The 20,257-nt window shown below is 49.1% G+C and overlaps 1 protein-coding gene across 2 annotated transcripts in view; it reads left to right on the plus strand.

Annotated features, from left to right (window-relative positions):
* The window catches only part of HUNK (hormonally up-regulated Neu-associated kinase), a 103,244-nt gene extending 88,057 nt beyond the window's left edge, over positions 1-15,187 (plus strand). The window contains exons 9-11 of one of the 2 annotated variants that reach the window (XM_058523009.1): positions 3,112-3,159; positions 7,678-7,858; positions 11,505-15,187. In XM_058523009.1, the coding sequence (XP_058378992.1) occupies positions 3,112-3,159; positions 7,678-7,858; positions 11,505-12,163 (888 nt within the window). In that variant the 3' untranslated portion in view covers positions 12,164-15,187. The remainder of the gene's footprint in view (positions 1-3,111; positions 3,160-7,677; positions 7,859-11,504) is intronic. The other variant, XM_058523010.1, reaches the window with a different exon arrangement.
* The last annotated feature ends 5,070 nt before the right edge of the window (positions 15,188-20,257 follow it).

Consider the following 20,257-nt stretch of genomic DNA (forward strand, 5'->3'; position numbering starts at 1 on the left):
GCGTGAGGCCGATGGGCTGCCCACTGCCCTCTTTCCTCTTCCGGCTTGAAGTTTTCATCCTGATTCCACAAGCCACACGTGTCATCAGGAAAGGAGGTTGTTCCGAGTTTTTCTTGAGTGCCAGGCTGGCCCGTGCATGGCTTTTAGGCTGGGGCCAGGAGAGCGGAGGTGATGGAGGGGCCAGACTCCCCTGAGCTCCAGACCCTCTGGCCAGTTGCTTACTAAACCTCCTCGTGCATGAGTGGAGGTGTCTCAAATCCAGCGTGCCCAGAACCAAACGCCCCCCCCGCCCCCACCCTTCTCTGTCTCCAAATGGCAGCCCTGCCCTCGGTACAGGGCAGAAACCCAGGAGTGCTTTTAATACCTTCCCCTCACCCCCAGAGCCAGTCTGTCAGCAGGTTCTGCCAATTTGACTCCTAAAGCTCTCGAACCCCTCTGCTCTCTCCATCCCCATCCTCCTGCTCCAGTCCCCGGGACCACGGTCTCTTGCCTAGACCTCTGCCACAGCCTCCTAACTGGTCTACCCCCTTCCCCGTGACTGCCTGGCTCTGTTCTCAGCACGCCAGCCAGAGCGAGCTATTTGAACTCGAATCAGATCATGTCACTTCCCTGCTTGAAACCTTCAAAGGCTTCCTTAACCTGGAAGCCAACCTCTGTGACATCGCCACCGTGTCACGGATTGGACTGGCCTCTGCTTGGTTCTCCAGCCTCGTCTCCCAGGCCCACACACAGCCCTCCTACTTGCTTTGTGCTCAGTCCCACGGGCCTTCAGACTTCTGTGCTCTCTTGGCTGCGAGGGCTGTGAACACCCTGTTCCCTTTTCCAGAATGTTCTCCCCACCCCTCTTTGCTGAGTTAATGTCTGTATATCTTCAGATCCAAAGGCAGGGTCAGTTTCTCATGGACCGCTGCCATTCTCTGACCTCTGCCCCTGGGTCACATCCCCACAGTACAGGCTGTTACACCTCATTCTGCATCCTGGGGCTTGTCCCATTTGCAGTGTTACATTTTCAGGGATTATTTGATGAACATCTCTCTCCCACTCTGGACTGTGAGTCCCTAAGAGCAGGGACTTGATGCCCATGTCCTTGGTTGCCCTCACACCCGACCCCCTGCGGTGCTGTGTTTGAAAGTATCAGAACTGTGATGGGAAAGGGGCCTCTTGTTTTCATCCAGATTATTTTTCCCGGATGATGATTTCGTTTGGCCTGAAAACACATGGTGAACGTTTTAAACATTTGTTGAAATGCTTAGCGGTTAGGGTTTAAATAGGAACACTAATGGAAAAACACAATTTCAATTTTCTGTGATCCATTTGTTTTCTCCAACTGAGGCAATACTTCTGCTAATTAAATTACAGGCTATTACTAGATTATCCAACACGTCTCCGTTGGAACCCAGAAAGTGGAGTGGGGCCAGTTAGAAAAAGTGTTAAGAAAGTCTGAAAGAGCTCAGATTTTCTAGGAAAAGCCAACTCACAGCCTCTTTGGGTTTCATTCCAGTTGGTCTAGGAGGAGAAGCCGCCAAGCGGCAGGGGAAGGGGAGGATGGGGAGGGGAAGAGGTGTATGGAAGATTCAGGTTGTGCCCAAGCTGGCTGGGGGTGGCTCAGGGGCCGTGGCCCTGCACTGAACGCCAGCCACGGCCTCCTTGTTCTTCCCGATTCCAGTTCTTTTTCTCCTAGGAGACAAAGGAGCTGAATTAAGTTGGAAAAAACCTCCCTCCTGGGATGACAGTGCTGTGATTTTATGACGTCACCGCTCTCTCCACCTCTTCTTCCTGTAAGAGGCAGAGACTATGTTTGCAAAAAGTAGGACACCTGTCTCTTCTAAGAACACCTCAGGCCTGGGCCCCAGGGACTCCTCTTCCTAAAAAAGAGGCCCTTGAGGACCGTGGGGGTTGAGGTGGGACAGTCCTCATTTCTAAACTGGCCTATTAAAGCCATATAGAGCCAGAAGCCATTTTTGTTAAAGTCTTTAAAAATAATGTTAATTTGTAGAAAAATGTAAAATAGAACTAGGAAGGCTTCTCTGTAGGGTCAAAGTAATGTTGCACTTTGGGAAGGAAAGTTGTGCAGAGCGTGGCAGAAGGACCGTATGAGCTGGCTAGGACTGCCATCACAAAGTACCGTAAACTTGAGTGGCTTAAACAACAGAATGTATTGTCTCACAGTTCTGGAGGCCAGAAGTCTGAGATCAAGGTGTCGGCAGGATTGGTTCCCTCTGACGGCTGGGAGGGAGAATCTTTTGTGCCTCTCCCATAGCTTCTGGTGGTTGCTGGCAATCTTTGGGCTTCCTGTGCTTGTAGACACATCACCCTGATCTCTGCCTTCATCCTCACATGGTGTCCTCCCTGTGCGTGTGTCTGTGTCCAATTCCCCTCTTTTTATAAGGATACCAGTCAGCCTGCATTAGGGCCCACCCTAATGACTCATCTTAACTTGATTACCTCTGTAAAGGTGACACCAACAGGCCCCCTTGTCTAAGGCAAAGGAGAATGAGCTTTCTCACTCCCGCTCCCCCCTGAGCTTCAAAGCGGACATGACAGTCCTGTCCTGACCCTGGTTTCAAATAAAGTCACATTCTGAGGTCCTGGAGGTTAGGACTCTAACATATGAATTTTGGGAGATACCATTCAACCCATGATGGGGATTATAAGTTGAAAGGTAAAATATTAACATGTTCACTTTGTGTCTTATTTCAAAATCTATACAACTTTTAAAATAAAGTTTAGAGTCAAACAATCTGTGCTATTAGAAATCAGAATGGTAGTTACCTTTGGGGACTGGGAGAGGATACAGTAGGAGGGACCTCCAGGTGCTGGTTGGAAGCGTTTTTGCTGTTTGGGAAAACGCATTGAGCTGCTTTCTCATCATTAGAGCGCTCCTCCGTTATGTGTCTCGGACTTTAATAAAACACTTACCTGGAAAATCTGTTCAGTGCGTGAATTAGGACATCTGCTGCCTGCTTCCACAGTCATTTAGGAGTTTGGTTTCCTGTCTATAAACATTGAAAGGAAATTTCCAACCAGAGCTGCGAGTGGTAGGGGAGGGAGTTTAGAGAATAAACAGCAGGTGCAGCTTCTTGAATTGTTGAAAAATGCTGCTTTCCACAGGCCTCCCTGGACACCTGGACAAGAGACTTTGAATTCCATGCTGTGCAGGTAGGAATTTGGGGGGTTATGATGGATTAGTCAGTTCTCCAGGGAAGCAGAACCAATAGGGTGTATGTGTGTGTGTGTCTGTCTCATGCTTGGACACACATGGAAGAGTTGATATTTCAGCTTGAGTCCCAAGGCCTTCTGAAGGCAGAATTCCTTCTTCCTCAGGACACCGCCGTCTTTTTCTCTTAAGACCTTCAACTGATTGGATGAGGCCCACCCACGTTGTGGAGGGCAATCTGCTTTACTCGAAGTCTACTGATTTACGTTACTCACATCTAAACATTACCTTCACAGAAACATCTAGACTGGTGTTTGATCAAACATCTGGGTGCCATGTCCTAGCCCAGTTGACACATGAAATTAACCATCATATATGACCCTGGGGGTTGGTGGATCCCTGACCAGGTCTCTGGACTCTGTACACCCCTGTCCTTATCCTAAATTAAAACATGCAGAATCCTGTTGTGAGTGGGTTTATCAGAATCCCCTCAGATCAGATTGGTGCTTTCTATGTTTAATTGACTGTTTTTCATTGTCTTGCTGTAACTACACGCTTGGCTATGCATTCATGTTTCTACCTGTATGAGAAGTGGGGTTTGCAACAGAATTTCCCAGCTCAGCAGCCTAATTTATGAACCAAGCCCTTTTTATCTCAACTGGTTCGTGTTTTTCCTATGGCAAAGTCAGGCCTCTGTGGCTGTTCCTTATGTGATGCGCAGCAAGGAACCAAAATCAACAAGCAAACAACACCTGGGCCCCTGGGCCATCCCAGGTGTTCACGATCTGCACCTAGTTCTGATGTCCCCAACAGCCAGGTGAGGTTAACTCATCATCAAGGGGACACCATACTCCAGAAAAGCCCACGCTAAGCTGGACTTGACAGTTACTCAAAGAAAACAGCTTCAGCTCGGCTCAAGTCCCCAGGGCTCCTCTGCTGCCGGCATCATGCTCTGTGGTCAGTTTCTCACTGTGTAAGGGGCAAGGGCACTGTGCCGGGCAGCAGTCCTTCCTACAGCCTGGGGTGGTGAGGAGGTGTGTTTGCATCTGTCCTGGTTAAATTGATGCATTTGCCTTTCAGACGATGAAGCAGGTAAGAGGTGAGGTTCATTTTTATACTGGAAGAGCTGGGAAGGACCCACCCTTTGGTTACAGATGGGGAGACACTTCCCTCAAGGGGAGTGACTCGCTGAAGGTCACCCGGCTACACCCACAGGAGCAAAACTGGGAAGCAAGGGGGAGCGGTGTGGCTCTTTAGAATGCAGGAGCCTGGAGCCACGGGGCCCAAGGGGACCAGCGCCCTGGAGCTCAGAGCTCAGAGGCCAAGGCTGGCTTCTTCCTCCCGCTGGCTGTCGAGCCTTCAGACATCTCCCTCTGGAAGCCCAGTGGTTCATCACTCACTGGCTTCTTCCTCTCCTCCATCAAACAATCCACGACATTAAGAGTCTTGGGTAGATTAATCCTTTATGGGGCCATATTTTCAAAAGTGTCCAGTTTTGTACATGTCCATGCATATGCAGTGGGTAGAAAATGGTTTAAAGAAAACAAGAAGCTGTTTTGTGTGGGGCTTGCATCTGGGTTTCATTGGTCCCCTCTCTGATCTGCCTTTGGGGTTCGGGACTATGCAGTGAAGGTGCACGAGGCCCCTCTGAACCGCAGCTTAGCTCCCTTGCCCGCCCTCCGGCGCTTGCGGGTGAGGGGCGCACTGCCCGTGAGACTCAGAAGCCGAAGAGGCCCTGCAGGAGCAGCATTGCTGGGAGGGGAGGGCGGGAGTGGGTGCAGGCCTGTCGAAGGAGGAACATAATTAGTCCTTCTGAAAATCTGTTTCTGTTACATAAGGCAATTTAGCATCCTGCTCCCTAGGAAATTTCTTTTGGAGAAAATAGGCCATGCAAATGAAAAGGCATAATTGGATGATCAGTTGCATTTGCTAACCTGTGCTCGGAGGGCCATGAGACTGGCTGCTTGTAAACAAACACGTTTCTTGTGGGCTGTTGACCCTTCCACTTGGGCTGACCCAGCGGTTTGTCGCCAGCAGGGAGCGGTTGGTGGTGAATTCTTGGCATCCTCCTAGAAACCCGTCGCCATGGAATCACCCATTCTTTTAGGCTGGAGAAGGGCTTTCTGGGGGGTTTTGGAGGAAACCAGGTGCAGGATCCTGGGATGAAGTTCAACAGGGTGGCCGTGGCAGGGTTTCCCAGGATTTTCAGTCCACGGTCCATTTCCCCTTTCTTCTACCCCCAGAGCGGGCTTTCTGCTCGTTGCCAAATATCCCTTTGTTGACTACAGGAAGGATTTCTAGAGCCAACCTTGGTCTCTTTCTACAGAAAACTCTCATGCCTTGTACACCTCTTGGTGCTAATGAACTCTCTCTGAGTGGTGATACGGGCCTTAGACATTTTGCATCTTGATCCCTTAGCTTTTGGGAACCCAAGGAACATTGGGAAAGAGCTGAAATGAACCCATGGAGCCACTGGGGCTCTCTAAGCGTAGGGGTCACAGGGCACCCAAAGAAAGGTGTGCTCATTGTTCTAAAAAACAGTCCTAAAAAGAGGGAACTGCAATTGTGTCTTTTCTTCCCAATACTGTCGTACGGTGTATCACAGAAGTGCATTTGATTTCTTTTTTCCTGTTTAAGGTGTTAAGAGCTAGAACGGGTGACTTTTCTCATAAAAACAGAGATAGAAAGAACGGAGCAAAAGGAGGGAATTCTGCCAGCCTTTTCAGGACAGGCCCGTCGTGTGCCCTTGATGCTCCGCGGAGAGGAGGGAGTGTGAAAGTTCACTCTGCTTTGCCTTAGAGAAGGGGGCCTGTGGGTATTTCCCAGAAACGGGGAGAGGGAAGCGGTGGAGAATTGTGACTGGCCTTGACCAAGATGACTAGGAGCAGATGGCCTTTCCCTTTCGTAGCATCCTGTTAATGACCTGGAGCACGTGGCCTCCTCCGTGGCCTCCCGGATACTGACCTGGAGCCCTAGGACTACGTCACAGCGTGGTCCCTGCCCCTGCGCAGCCGCTGCGAATCGCCTGGCCCTGCCCCAGGCTTCCAGAGCACAGTGTTGAGTCAAGGGTTAAGGACACCGACTTTCAGGGCTATGAAAATCTGACTTTTCATCCGGCTCCTAGGTGAATTATGTAACCACTCCAGGCTCTTCCCTTGTCTGTAGGGAGGATAACAGGATTTGCCTCATCGTGGGTCATGCTCTTAGTGCAGCACCTGGCACTCCGAGGGTCCTCAATAAAGGCGGGTGATGGCTGTCCTGATGCTGGGGAAGGAGTCTGCAGAAGCTTCGCCTCTCCCTTCTTCCTGCCTCACCCCTCCACTGGGGACAAGCCACCTCAGCCAAGGCTTCAACTCCCAGGGAGCTATGCCCTCACGGTGACACTCAAGGCTCTGCTCAGCATTGCCCCTTCCCATTTCTTCCCTCCTTTTCTTTCCCACCCCAAAACTGGACATAATGAACCCCAATCCATAAAGGCTTTGAAAATCCTCATTGGGAAGGGCGATAGAAGTGTGAGGAGATGCTTCCTTGAGAAGCTTCCCAACAACATCAATGAAAAATAGATGAACTCTCTTGAATTGCGAATGCTCTTAAAGTTGAAAAAAATTTTAAATGTGAAAATCTGTCTTTTCTTCCCTCACTTGTGGTGAGGTCAGGGATTTCTCTGTTTAACAGTAAACACCAAACACAGTCTTTAGGGCCAGGAAAAAACTTCTGCTTAGTGGCATCACTCTTCCCAGAAGCTTGAATTCAGTTAATTTTAATTCAGTTTCCACTGGCTTCTTTTTTTCTTTTTAACATTTCAAAAACTATTTATTAAGCTTTCTCTAAGTGCCTGGCTTTATGCCAGAGGCTGTGGGGTTGAAGATGTATAAAATAGTCAAATTCACTCCCATCAGAGGGATTATAAGCAAGTTCAATAAAAGCAAGATTTACAATAAAAATGGCTGAATAGTGCCACTTTTAAGTACACAAGTAAGTGCTCACATGACCAGAGGGTGGGAAAGGGCCAGAAACTACCCAGGTGGCTCAGGGCTTCATGGGTTTGTTGTCCACTCCCTCGCTTGACGGAACACACGTGACCTGAGGTTAAGATGGAAGCAGTTATGTTTCCCTTGCAAAGTTGCCTTTGCAAAACCACCACCTTGGGCAGAATCGTAGGGCCCTACTTTAAATGAGACGGCAGATTTCCAGAAGTCCTCGTCTGCTTTGCCTTAGTCTGTTCAGCTTGTTCTAGAATCATCGACCACCTAGGCATGACCTTGCTCTTGCTGGAACACCTCGAAACAGCGCAGTTCAGGGAGCTGGGGGCAACCTCAGCCTGCGTGTGGTCCAGGGAGAGGAGGTGGGTTCTCCCGAGCATCGCCGGGCCTCAGCGCTCTGGTTGTTCAACATACAGTTGAGAGCATAGAGTGTTGAAAAACTGGGGTGTCTCACATCTACTCGGATAACTCTTCGAAGACGAATCACGTTGTATATTCTTGTGTGCATCTGAGTACATGTTTGTTTCTGATTTGAAGGATAAAAAGCCCAAAGAACAGGAAAAAAGAGGGGATTTTCTTCATCGGCCGTTTTCCAAGAAGCTGGATAAGAGCCTGCCCTCGCACAGACAGCCCTCGGCCTCGCTCGTCACGCAGGTTCAGGACGCCAAGGCCCTGCTGAAGGACCGCAAGGCCCCCAAGTCCGGCTTCCCCGACAGAGGTGGGTCGGCTCGGGGTACTCTCTAGGCCACTCGCGTTGAGCCGCGTGGCCGCTGGGTACGCCTCACGGGTGGCTGTGGGACAGACAAGATTCTTGTGCCCGTGGGAAAGCAGAGTTAACGCTCCTGAGGCACCCAGGAACAGTCAGCGTCCAGACTCTGCGGGCTTAGCTACTTGTGTGGGCAGGATTTGCGAAAGGAGAGATGGGGTGCACGGATTGTGGGTGCAGAGATGAGGTGCATGGTATTGTGAGTGTAGAGATGGGGTGCATGGTATTGTGAGTGTAGAGGTGGGGTGCATGGTATTGTGGGTGCAGAGATGGGGTGCATGGTATTGTGGGTGCAGAGATGGGGTGCATGGTATTTTGGGTGCAGAGATGGGGTGCACGGTATTGTGGGTGCAGAGATGGAGTGCATTATATTGTGGGAGCAGAGATGGGGTCCAGGGTATTGTGGGAGCACAGATGGGTGCAGGGTATTGTGGGCATAGAGATGGGGTACACAGTGTTGTGGGCACAGAGATGGGGTGCATGGTATTGTGGGCATAGAGATAGGGAGCATGGTATTGTGGGAGCAGAGATCAGGGTGTAAAGTATTGCAGGAGTAGAGATTGGGGTGCAGGAATAGAAATCAGAGTGCAAGAACAGAGATTGGGAGGGATGGTATTGTGGGAGCAGATATCAGGGTGTGTGGTACTGTGGGAGCAGATATTAGGGTACATGGTATTGTGGGAGCAGATATCAGGGTATGTGGTGCTGTGGGAGCAGAGATTGGGGTACAGTGTATTGTGAGGACAGAGATCGAGGTGTAAGGTATCCCAGGAGTAGAGACTGGGGTGCAGGAGCAGAGATCGGGCTGCATGGTGTTATGGAACCAGGGGTGGGTGTTCAGTATTGCAGGGGCAGAGATGGGGTGCAGGAGCAGAGATCAGAGGCATGGTGTCATAGGAGGCTTCACCAGAATAGTGGACCCTGAGAGGCACTGAAGTGTGATTGATAGAGTCTGGAAACTGGAGTAGGGGAGGGAGCTCAAACCCCAGCTCTCAGGCTTGTTGTGGCCCAAATTCCTTACCCTTGGAGGACCTTAATTGGTTCCCTTACTTGTGAAAGGAAACCTACCTGTCAGAGCTATTGGAAGGACTAAATGAGATACATAGGTGGGCTTCTCTGCCTGGTTCAGAGTCTAGCACATCGGGTAACTGATAAATATGAGTCTCCCTCCTCTGGGACGAGCACATCAGGTAACTGCTCTGGAACAATCATTGAGGGATGCAGAAAGGAAGCACCACACAGGCTTAACATACTGAGAAACGGGAGAGGGGGCGCAGGGAGCTGAGGTGTATCCTGCCCTAAAGCAGAACACTGGGATAGAAGAGAGGTTCTTATTACTGAAAGGGGGTGGGAGAGATTGTGCAGTTCAGTCTTCAATCCCTTTCTTTTGAATATGAAGAGACCTCATGAGGGTCAGAGAGGGCCAGGGCTGTCTGAGTGGTTCCCTGGGGAAGCAGGAAGGTGTTGGGGAGTTTCAAACAGCACCAAACAGCATGGGCCTTACCCTATGGGAGGCCTGGTTCTCACCCAGGGAAGAGCGATTCCACTTGATTCAATTTCATTCTTAGGTTTCAGAAGGGAGGGGTCTCACCGCTTATCCCTCCTTAGCAGATTCTCCTTTCTGACTTTTAACCAGCAGCCAATTCGGGCCCTTGACAGTGGTGTCCTGTGGATCTCCCCAGGGAAGGCTAGGCCAGTGCTACATAATTTGGGACAACTTTGCCACCCCAGAGGTGCAATCCATTCCTTGGTACTTTCCTGGGCCAACTGTCACTGAGTTAGTTTCTTTGCTTTTTGTCTTCATCCTTGGATTTAGGAAATCCCGTCCTGAGAGCATATTAGCTTAGAAGCGCCCGGGAGGCTGTGTGATTGCTAACACAGAGCACTCACTGTGTGGCAGGCTCTGTTTCTGGCTCTTAACTCAACCCAATGAGATTATTCTCACCCCATTTCTAGAGATGAGGAAATAGGCATGGAGAGTTGTCCAAAGTCAGAGAACTGGTAAGCAGCAGAGTCCGGATTTCCAACCGGGTAGCCTGGCTAGAGCTTTCTCTCCTGACCAGTGTAGCCTGCTGCCTCCCAATAAGGGCGGGATGAAGAGGAGCCGGAAGACGTGCTCCAGGGCCAGCCTGGTGACCATGCCCTTTCTCCTGGGGCTCATGCTGTGTCCGGGTCAGTACCCTGGGAGCTGGCTCTGAGATGGAGGTCACTAGGATGAGTGTGGGAAGCATCCTCTCAGGATCCACACCGTGGGAAGGGAAGGAAGCAGGACTGGGCAGAGGGAGAAGTTGGGCTACCAGTTGGGGGCACACAGCCATCTCAGGGAGGGGAGAGGATGCCCACTTGCCAGCCAGAACACCGGAGACGTGAGCCATTAATGCAATTTTACCTCTTTCTGCCGGTGACTCTCAGGCATCTGTGCCGGCCTGAGGAGATTTCTTTAGGGATCTGTGTATTTATTTAGGTAAGGTGAAGAAGATTCCCAGTGCCCTTGGCTGCTTCCAAAATCACTCCCAGTGGGCAGCAGCTTGTTCCTACAGCTGGGCCTCGACAGGGGCCTATAAAATGTGATGGTGGAAAAAGGAAAGCTAAGAGAGCCTGTTCCATAGGAACTTGGCTTTATTTCTCTCAGCTCCAAATTTGTGGGGGTTTTCCCTTTCGCTTCTGGCACAGTCTGCAAACCTGGATTCCAGTGTCTGCCAACTTGAGATGGAAACCGTGGGGATTGGCTCATGGCCTCAAATATATAGATGAAGAGTGTTTCACTGCTGTTCAGAATTGGATGAGGCTCTGGTGAGATCGAGTCATGAGGGAGCCTTAAAAAGGAAGGAAATTCTGGCACACGCTCCAACACGGATGAACCTTGAGGACATTATGCCAAGTGAAACAAGCCAGTCACAAAAGGACAAATACTGTAGATTCCACTTATATGAGGTACCAAGCATAGTCAAATTAAAGGAGGGAAAGTAGAATGGTGGTTGCCAGGGGCTGGTGGAAGGGGAAATTGGGGAGCTAGTGTTTAGTGGGTTCAGAGTTTTAGGTTTGTAAGAAGAGTTCTATTTCACAACAATGTGAATGTACTTAACACTACTGAACTGTACGCTTAAAAATAGTTAAGATGGTAAATTTTCGTTATGTATTTTTTACCACAAGTCAAAAAAAATAGTCGTGAGGGAAATGCTCCTTCCAGCATCGGTTCTCTGAGGACCGAATTCTCGGGTCCTCAATAAGTTGGGCTCAGTATGATTCCAGTAGTTTTGTGGTTGTTCTGTTGAGTCATGTACCTTTTTTATTCAAGGCTCTTTGGCAGGATCCAGAATTTTAAGCAATTGAAAGGAGAGCAGATGTTAAGCTGGTGCCATGAGGCAGATCAGAACTCAGGAGGCCTCCTGTCACCAGCCTTCTGTCCCCTCCATTCTAGAAAGGCCGTCGGGTCCCCTCTGGGGAGAGATGAGGCTGTTTGCTTCTCGGTTCCTTCTGACCTCCCTGGGTAATGCACTGCCTCGGCCAAGCTGGAGGCTGGGGCAGGCAGGAGAAGGGCCATTTGCACTGTTTATGTGGCTGACCTCATAATTTCGTTTGCTTTCTTGGTGTGCAGATTCCTTTGGCTGCCGCAATATTTTCCGCAAAACCTCAGACTCCAATTGTGTGGCTTCTTCTTCCATGGAGTTCATCCCCGTGCCACCTCCCAGGACCCCCAGGATTGTCAAGAAACTGGAGCCCCCTCAGCCAGGGCCTGGAAGCACCGGAATCCCCCCCAAGGAAGACCCCCTGATGCTGGACATGGTGCGCTCCTTTGAGTCTGTTGATCGCGATGACCAGATAGAACTGCTTTCCCCGTCCCATCACTATAGGATTCTAAACTCTCCCGTGGGCTTGGCTCGCGGAAATCCCAGCGAGCGGACGCTCTCCCCGGTTCTGCTGCCCGGAAGCCCATCACCTCTCCAAACTCCTTTGCATCCCACTCTCATCTCCTTTGCTCACGAAGATAAGAACAGCCCCCCAAAAGAGGAGGGCGTGTGTTCCCCACCTCCGGTTCCCACTCACGGCACCACGCAGCCTCTGGGGAGCCCGAATTGTGTGAAGAGCCGAGGCAGGTTCCCCATGATGGGCATCGGACAGATGTTGAGGAAGCGGCATCAGAGCCTGCAGCCCTCGGCGGACAGGCCCCTGGAGGCCAGCATGCCCCCGCTGCAGCCCATGGCCCCCGTGAGCCTCTCCTTTGACATGGCTGATGGGGTCAAAGGCCAGTGTTAGTCTGGGCCAGCGGCAGGATTCTGGGTTCTTCTAAAGGAGGTGATGGAATAGAGCTCCACACATCTGTCAGGGTGTGAAGATTCCATGGCCTCATCTTCTCCTGCCGTGCAACGTCCCAACTGTGGAACAGCTGAAATCCACAAATCCAAAGCCTATACAACCCAGTCCCGTGTAGGAACCGCCAGAGATGCTGGAATCCACTAGAAGTGTTGACTGTGGGTGCAGCCGGTTCCAATCATTCATGTCATTCTTCCTCCCTCCTACTCACTCGCCCTCCGCCCACCTCCCTCAGCTGGGCTCCGGGGCGAAAGCCGGCATCGGCCTCTGGGCTACTCCAATTACTGACTGTTACTCGACCTTTCTTCACCCTGTGCTCTGTGTGTGCCTCTCAGTGGATTGTTCTCTTTTCAGCAGTCGGCCGCGGTCGCGTGGGGACTGACTGAGGCATCACAAAGCAGTTCATCTGGGCCACGGTTTCCCTTCCTTTTGTAGCAGTGAGTCCTGCAGGCTGGCGGGAGCTGGCCACCCAGTGTGGAGCACCAGGCCCCGAACCTCAGAGGAAGACGGGCAGGAACCTCTGCCACCAGCACCGCCTCCTCTGAGCAGAAAGGGGCAGCTGGGCAAGGACTGATCTAAACAGTAGGGACCCCCAGAAAAGAAAAAGACTGAAGGGGACACTCATTTGCCAAGCAAGGTTTTGACAGATTTTTTTTGTTTATTGGTTGGAACTTGCTAATGGTCGAATTATCTTCTCCAAAGATGATTTCTCTTTATGTGAGGTCGTTAAATCGAAGTAACATAATTTTTAAAAACCTGTATAGAGAGACGAGAAGTGATTCCACCAAACTCATGTTTTCCCGAAAGGCTAAGCATGAGAGCATAAGAGCTCACCAGGAGATGTTTTCAGTGGCTGGTGGACCGCAGGAGCCTGCAGGAGGGGCATGGTCCCAGCCGGCCCTCTGTTCTTCCCACTGCATCAACAAAGCCCCGATCCTTCTGGAAGGCATAGAACATAATTACATTTGATTATTTAGAAAGAGAGAAAATGGTTAAGGTTGAATTTGGATGGCAAGAAGACACCATTACCTCTGTGCAATACAGTTTTCAAGCTGCCAAGAGAAAAAGTGAGGTTTAGAGAGCTCAGCTGGTTTGCTGTGAGCTGTGAGCAGGCTGGCCTGGCTGGCGGGGATCATGTTCCTAATACGGTACGTGTCTTCTTGGAGGGAAGCAGCGTTTCTCCAATAGGCTTTTGAGTCCGTGTTCTGTTCTCACACCTTTTGCCAAGGATTGAACCAAAGATGCGTCTCCGGTTCTGTGTCAGTGCCGTCCCTGTGTGCGTGTTTTGTGGACCCTAGTGTTGTCTGACCATTTCCAGCTGGAGCCTGGGCCCTGGCACTTGGTGGGGGGGGCCACTCGGTCGTGAGCAGAGTTGAGAAAAGAAGAAGAATTAGCACAGGTTGGAGCGCTATTAGCTCAGGAGACAAGTTACCCCACGGCCTGGCGTCTTCAACTGTTGACAAGTGCAGGTGTGACCAGAAACCACCGCTGTGGTGGTCACTCCAAGGCTAGTCTTCTCAACCCACTTGTTCCAGAACAGACCTCGGCCCTTGAGAATTGCAAAGCCTGCCTTCATTTCCATTGGCAGCCAGCCCATGCCGGAGAGTGGTGAGGTGGTTCTTCATCTTTTCTCATTTACCAGTAGTGATTTCCTTCGGCCCTCACGTCTGTGACTGAGTGAGGAGAGCACGCATATTTGGCTGGCCCCAGAAGCCACCTCGATGCCCAGTCATGGCTGCTTCCCCTTTGATGGGATCGTCCCCGCTCTAGGGGTTCTTATGAGGAGGTCAGGCTCCTGGCTGTTGTGTTATTCCTTTGTATGGCTCCAGACTGGGTTCCGGAACTTTCCATTGAAAATAGAGCTTTTTAGGCAGAGAGAAGAAAAGAAGCTTTTCTGAAAAAGACTCTCTCCATTTGATGTGAAGTGTTTGGTTTTCGATCAGTGAAGAAACCTCTTTTGATGGTGTCCAGCTGCAAGTGTCCCGCTCTGCAGGTTCCCAGGCTGTGTTCCTGTGCCTTGTGGACCTCCTCTAGTCCTTTGTGTCTCTTTCTTGTATCTTACCTTCCTTGAGAGCGTGAGCATTTCTGTGTCGCCGTTAGCTTGTTGGAACTTGTTTCCCATTCCTTGCTTGCTTCAAGAACAGCTGTGGACTGTCATCTAGCTAACTGACTGCATCACCGTTGGTAACTTGAACTGTGACCTCAGGTTTATTCCGAACCCAGTGAGACGTGAGGGGGAGTGGGGAAGGGGGGTAAACCGTATTTTTGTGTGTGTGAGCACCTGACAAATCTATGAAATCGAGCGAAAGAAGAAATGTTAAATTCTTTATTATTTTATTATATTTATATGGAAAACTTGAGTATCCTTTGGTTAGTACAAAGCGTGTTGTCTCTGTGACCCGTGACTGTCTCTCATTAGTCTGAGCCTGTGTGCTTAGTCAGCCTGTAGTGACTGACGGATGTGACTGAACTATCATCATGTGAAATCTAGAAGGAAGTCAACTTTAATTGTACGATTTGGTCATAAGTAAGGACTGTATTTATGTCACCATTATTAAATATATGTACTTTTATAATGACTGTGAAATACACTTTTCCCTCGCTATGACTGCTTCCTTTATTTTGCTGATAAACCTGAAAAATTGAGTATGTTGCAAATAGTCGTACCATCTTCTGTGTAAATTTCTTGGCCCAGCAACTGACTAGATCCAAGGGGGAATCAAGTTGTGGGCATTTGAGGGCATTTTCCGCTTCAGGATCCCTCCTTCATTTCACCTGCAACTGGTGTGTCTGCAAAAGTCTACCTCTGACATACGGCAAAGGGCAGATCAAGATGAATCACCATTTTTCTTTTTGGGGGGATCTGGATGTCCCATGGAGACTCTGAAAATGGTACATGAAGAATGACATCTGTAAACACTACCTCTAAAATTTTGTCCTTGTTTTTAGACCTTGGTGAGGAGTGGGGAAGAGCGATGATGGGGTGGAATGGAAGGGGGGTCTAGATTGGCTGTTGGATCGTCCCAGTTCCGACTTTATTCATAACTGTTCACAAAAAGGTTTTCATATATACCGCCTTGCTTAAACCGTTGTGTCCCCTGTACAGTGTGGCTCAGAGGGTGGCAGGGTAGAAAGTGGAGAGACTCATTGTTTCTCTACATGAAGCTCTCTCTGAAGTTTGATGAGGTGGGTCGGGGCAAGAATGAGTATCTAGTTTTGATAATGATATTTTCTTTTAGGAATCACAACATTTTAGAACAGAAAGGGACCTGAGATTATCTGGTTCTAACTTTTTTAGAAAAAGAGAAAGCTGGGGCCCTGAGTGGTTTAAGGACTCCCAAATGTCCCTGAGTGAGCTGGCCTCACGGTGAGTCTGGGGTACAGGGCGTCTCCCTCAAAGAACAGGGAGAAATCAGAGAGTGTGGCCACCATGGATAGAGGCGGAGGTCAACAGCAGATCAAGCTGTCATTACAGCAGGTATCTTTGAGGTCCCTACATGGACCAGGTCTTTGCATTTTTAAGTCATTCTCAAAATTGTGCAGCTTCTTGCGATTCTGAGCATCACACTGTGTCCACCATCCACCGTCGACTCTCGAAGCTGAAGAAAGGCTTTCTCAACAGATCTCCCAAGTAAGCAGCGACCCCTGGTTAGCCTTGTTATCTAGTTTAGCTATCAAAAGGCTTTTGGGTTTTACTAGATTAAATCCATGAAACATTTTCTATATAGCCATGTCATAAAGTGAGGCAAATTCAGAAAGAATGCAAGACTGATATTGTTAGGGGGTCTGGAAGCCTCTTGGTTATTGCATTTTTTTTTGGTAGGACCCTCCATGTGCTACAGGCAGAGTAAGAATAATTCAAAGCAGTCCTGGGAGCTGGTTCAATTTAATGTCATCACTTTTCAATGAAAGGAGCGTATTTCCTGAGTAGTAAATGAGTGTATTATTTGTGGCAGCTTTTTTTGTCAAGGGAGCTTTTCAGACATCTGGTTCCAAAGACAATTGGGATATATATCTGTACTTCTTTTCTGGGGCCCTGTTTTCAAGACACAGTTATCTCTGAGATCTGATGTCTGAGGCACCAAGGGCCTGGGGATGCGGGAGGGGTGCGGAGCATTTCGAAAGGCCTTTGCAGTCCCCTTTTTCAGGAATATCTACATCTGGGCTGATGTGCAGATAAGGAAGCATTTTGGGGAACCAACTCAGGGATCAACTGGATTGAGTGATGTACAAGTTGACGAAGGCACAGCTCAGAGAGGACAGGGCCAGGAAGCTGCGTTATTTACAGGTGAAAGGAATAAACGACTCTGATTTAAAGGCCGGAGCTAGTTACACAACATATTCCCTGCTCAGAAGATGGCCCGTAAGCTATTTTGAAAGAAAAGGCTTTGGCTCATATCATAAAACCTCAAAATAACAAAAATGGATTCTTCCTAGGCCTTGTGACCACAGCCAGCTGGAAAAGGGCAGTTTGCAAGGCTGTGTCAGGAACAAGCCTTCTCAAAAGTTAGGCAGTGGGGCTGGCCTGGTGGCGCAGTGGTTAAGTTTGCACGCTCTGCTTCGGTGCCCCGGGGTTCGCAGGTTCGAATCCCGGGCGCAGACCAACGCACCGCTCAGCAGACCATGCTGTGGCAGCGTCCCACACACAAAATAGAGGAAGATGGGCACAGATGTTAGCTCAGAGCCGATCTTCCTCAGCAAAAAAGAGGAAGATTGGCAACAGATGTTAGCTCAAGGCCAATCCTCACCAAAAAAAAAAAGAAAGAAAGGCAGTGAATTCATGGCAGGTCTGAGACGAGACTGCCTTCCTGTGACCCTTTCATCTGTGTTTCTCTCTTCTCTGGTAACCAGTGTGTCAGATAGATTAGGCTGTGCTATGATAACAAATTAAACCCCAAATCTCCAACCTGCCTGATAAAGGTTTATTTCTTACACGCATTTTTATGCAGCTTGGCTGACTCCAGAGCAGCTGCCTTCCATGTGGTGACTCAGGAATCCAGGCCACTTCCAGCTGTGGCTCCATCCACTCAAAATGACATTTCTCTGGCAGCTGCAGCAGAGGAAGGGCGAGCTGGAGAGTTTTCCACTGGCCCTTGAGTGCTCTATGAGGGGCTGGAACTAGTCCTGCCTCTGAGCAAGAGGCTGAGAAATGTGGGGGAGTGTATGGATATTTGGGGTGCAGTTAATGTTTCTGCCACAGGGAAGGTACAGATGCCTACTACTTAAAGGTCCCCTAAAATTGGACTGGCCTGTGCCATTATTATGTAATTATAGCATCTCTTAGTATTAAGGATTATTCTAAATAAAGAGATAAGCATTGTTCATTATTAACATTTCATTTAATTTAAGGGGGGTGTTGTGAATTGTGTCCCCTCAAAATTCATATGTCGAAGCCCTAACCTCCTCAGAATATGGCAGTATTTGGAGATACGGCCTTCAAAGAGGTAAGTTAAAATAAGACCACCGTTAGGATGGCCTTAATCCAATGTGACTGGTGTCCTTATAAGAAGAGGAAATTTGGATACATAGCGGGGCATCAGACAGAGGAAAGACCATGTGAAGACACCATGGGAAGGCAGCCATCTGCAAGCCAAGGAGAGGCCTCAGGAGAAACCAGACCTGCCGACACCTTGATCTTGGACTTCCAGCCTTAGGGCTGTGAGAAGTAATTTTCTGTTGTTTAAGCCCCCTAGTCTGTGGTATTTTGTCAGAGCGGCCCTAGCATACTAACCCAGGGAGAGGAGGCCAAATAGAAATAGATTCTACAAATCTTACTAGTTTTGTCCCATATGCTGAATCCCATTTACCCTTTTCTTACAACTAAATTACTCCCAGAAAGTTCTTTTTTTGGAGGAAAATTCTACCCTTTCTAAGTGTCTCCCGTGTGCTAGGGTTCGGGCCAGTTATTTTCAACTATATTTCTTCCTTTAATCCCGAGATCCACAAACTTTTTCAGTAAAGAGCTAGATAGTAAGTATTTATCCTTAGCGACTACCATGCAGTCCGTCTTTTTTGTGTTTTCAGTTTTTTTTTTTTTTTTTAACAATCCTTTAAAAAGGTGAAAACCGGGGCCGGCCCAGTGGTGTAGCGCGTTAAGTGTGCGCGCTCTGCTTCGGTAGCCCGGGGTTCGCAGGTTCGGATCCCGGGTGCGGCGGACCTACGCACTGCTTATCAAGCCATTTTGTGGTGGCGTCCCACATAAAGTAGAGGAAGATGGGCACAGATGTTAGCTCAGGGCCAATCTTCCTCAGCAAAAAGAGGAGGATTGGCATAGGATGTTAGCTCAGGGCTAATCTTCCTCATAAAAAAAATAAAAAGGTGAAAACCCTTCTTATCTGGTGGGCCTACAAAAACAGGCTGCAGTAGACTTTGGCCGTTGGGCCGCAGTTTGCTAACTCCCACTTTGATCCTCACAAGAAACCCTGCGAAGTGCTCACATTGTCTCTATTTTAGAGGTAAGTTTAGGTGGCTTGCCCAGTTCACACACTACAAATGTTCCTTTTAGGAAATTATCACTGAAAAAAAAAAAGAGAGAAAGGGCTCCTTTTGTGATCTGGGCTCCTTGCCTCGCAGAAGGAGTCTGTTGATAATCGTGATGCACTGGTTAAGAGTCCAGTGAAAGGATTTATCCTAAGGGAATTTGGAGGTGGGGAGACCCCGGCCTTTCTCTTTGCCATTCCTTGCTGGATGGCTTCAATAGGTTTCCAGGGTTGGTTGCCATCCACAGGCGTGGTGATGCTCCAGGACGGCCTGATGCTGCCGTTTAGTCCTAATGCCCAGATTCATCCCTGCCGTCATCTGTGCAGAGCAGGGCATGTCCTGGCACTCCGGTCGTTTTCTATTCGTGCCGTTTCCCATTTCTCTTTGTGAATGGCCTCGCCTAATGGGCTCTTGTTTGCTTCTAAAAAGAGAGAGCTTACTCAAACTCTTAGGGAACAAGTCTAAATCTGGCACAGATGTGAAGCTGAATGATGTCTTACAGACGATTCATCACCGTTACTCACACCTGAATGACGTGGTGTCACCGCGGGTTGGACAAGCATCCCCTCCACTGAAAGATGAATGGTGTCGTCTGAGTCAGAGAGCTCCGAAGAGCCCATTCAGAGTCCTTCCCACCCATGGCCACTTCAATTACATGAGCCTTTCTCACTTTCAGAGCATTCGGGCCAAGTCACAGAATTACAGGGACCTCGGGTCACCCAGCCCTGGGCTCGGTCCCCCAGGAGATTGGGAGAGTCTGTAAAGAGCACCAAGAAACAGATTCTCAGGATAAGCACGAAGGAGCTTCTTGCAGTAGAATTTTTATAACTCACTGCTATTAAAAAAAAATTTTTTTTTTTTACTTAAAACTAATATGTGTGATGTATTCAGATGCAAAATCAGTATTAGTTTTGTGAGCCCAACTCTCATTGTCCTCTCTGCTTTGGACATTTCAGGGAATAATTTTAAGAGGCAGAGATCGGGGTCAACTTCCCTCATTTACAGATGATGCATTTGAGGCCAGAATGGAGAAATAATGCATCAAAGAACTCACAGCTTGCCAGTGGCAACATCTGCCTCCATGCTTAGTTCTCTTCCCACTACCCTGGGCAAAGAGCCCAGAGTAAAAGGCAGTCCTGGGGATGCTTAGGGGTGTCATGATGTCCGGGGTCTACTCACTCCCCTTTACAAATTTTGGGCCACAGAGAGGGTAGACATGGTGATCACCATAATAGAAAGAAGGAAATTGATCTGTGAGGAGTGTTGGAATGAAGAGGGTGTGTGTAAGTGCTCTCTCCACCTTCCCAAGCATGATTTGTCTTGCCCTCCTCTGAGTACTCCTAGGTATGTATGTTGCAGCACTGAGTACACTGTGTGATAATTGTTAACACATTGCTGTGTCTTCCAGGACTCTGAGACGCCATCTTACTCATCTTTGTATCTACACCCAGTGATCTAAAGACATGGATGGATGGATGGATGCATGGATGAATGGGTGGATGGATGGTGGGTGAATGATGGATGGATGGATGTGTGGGTGGATGGTAGATGGATAGT

The sequence above is a fragment of the Diceros bicornis genome, chromosome 27 (assembly GCF_020826845.1).
Source record: "Diceros bicornis minor isolate mBicDic1 chromosome 27, mDicBic1.mat.cur, whole genome shotgun sequence".
Classification (NCBI taxonomy): domain Eukaryota; kingdom Metazoa; phylum Chordata; class Mammalia; order Perissodactyla; family Rhinocerotidae; genus Diceros; species Diceros bicornis.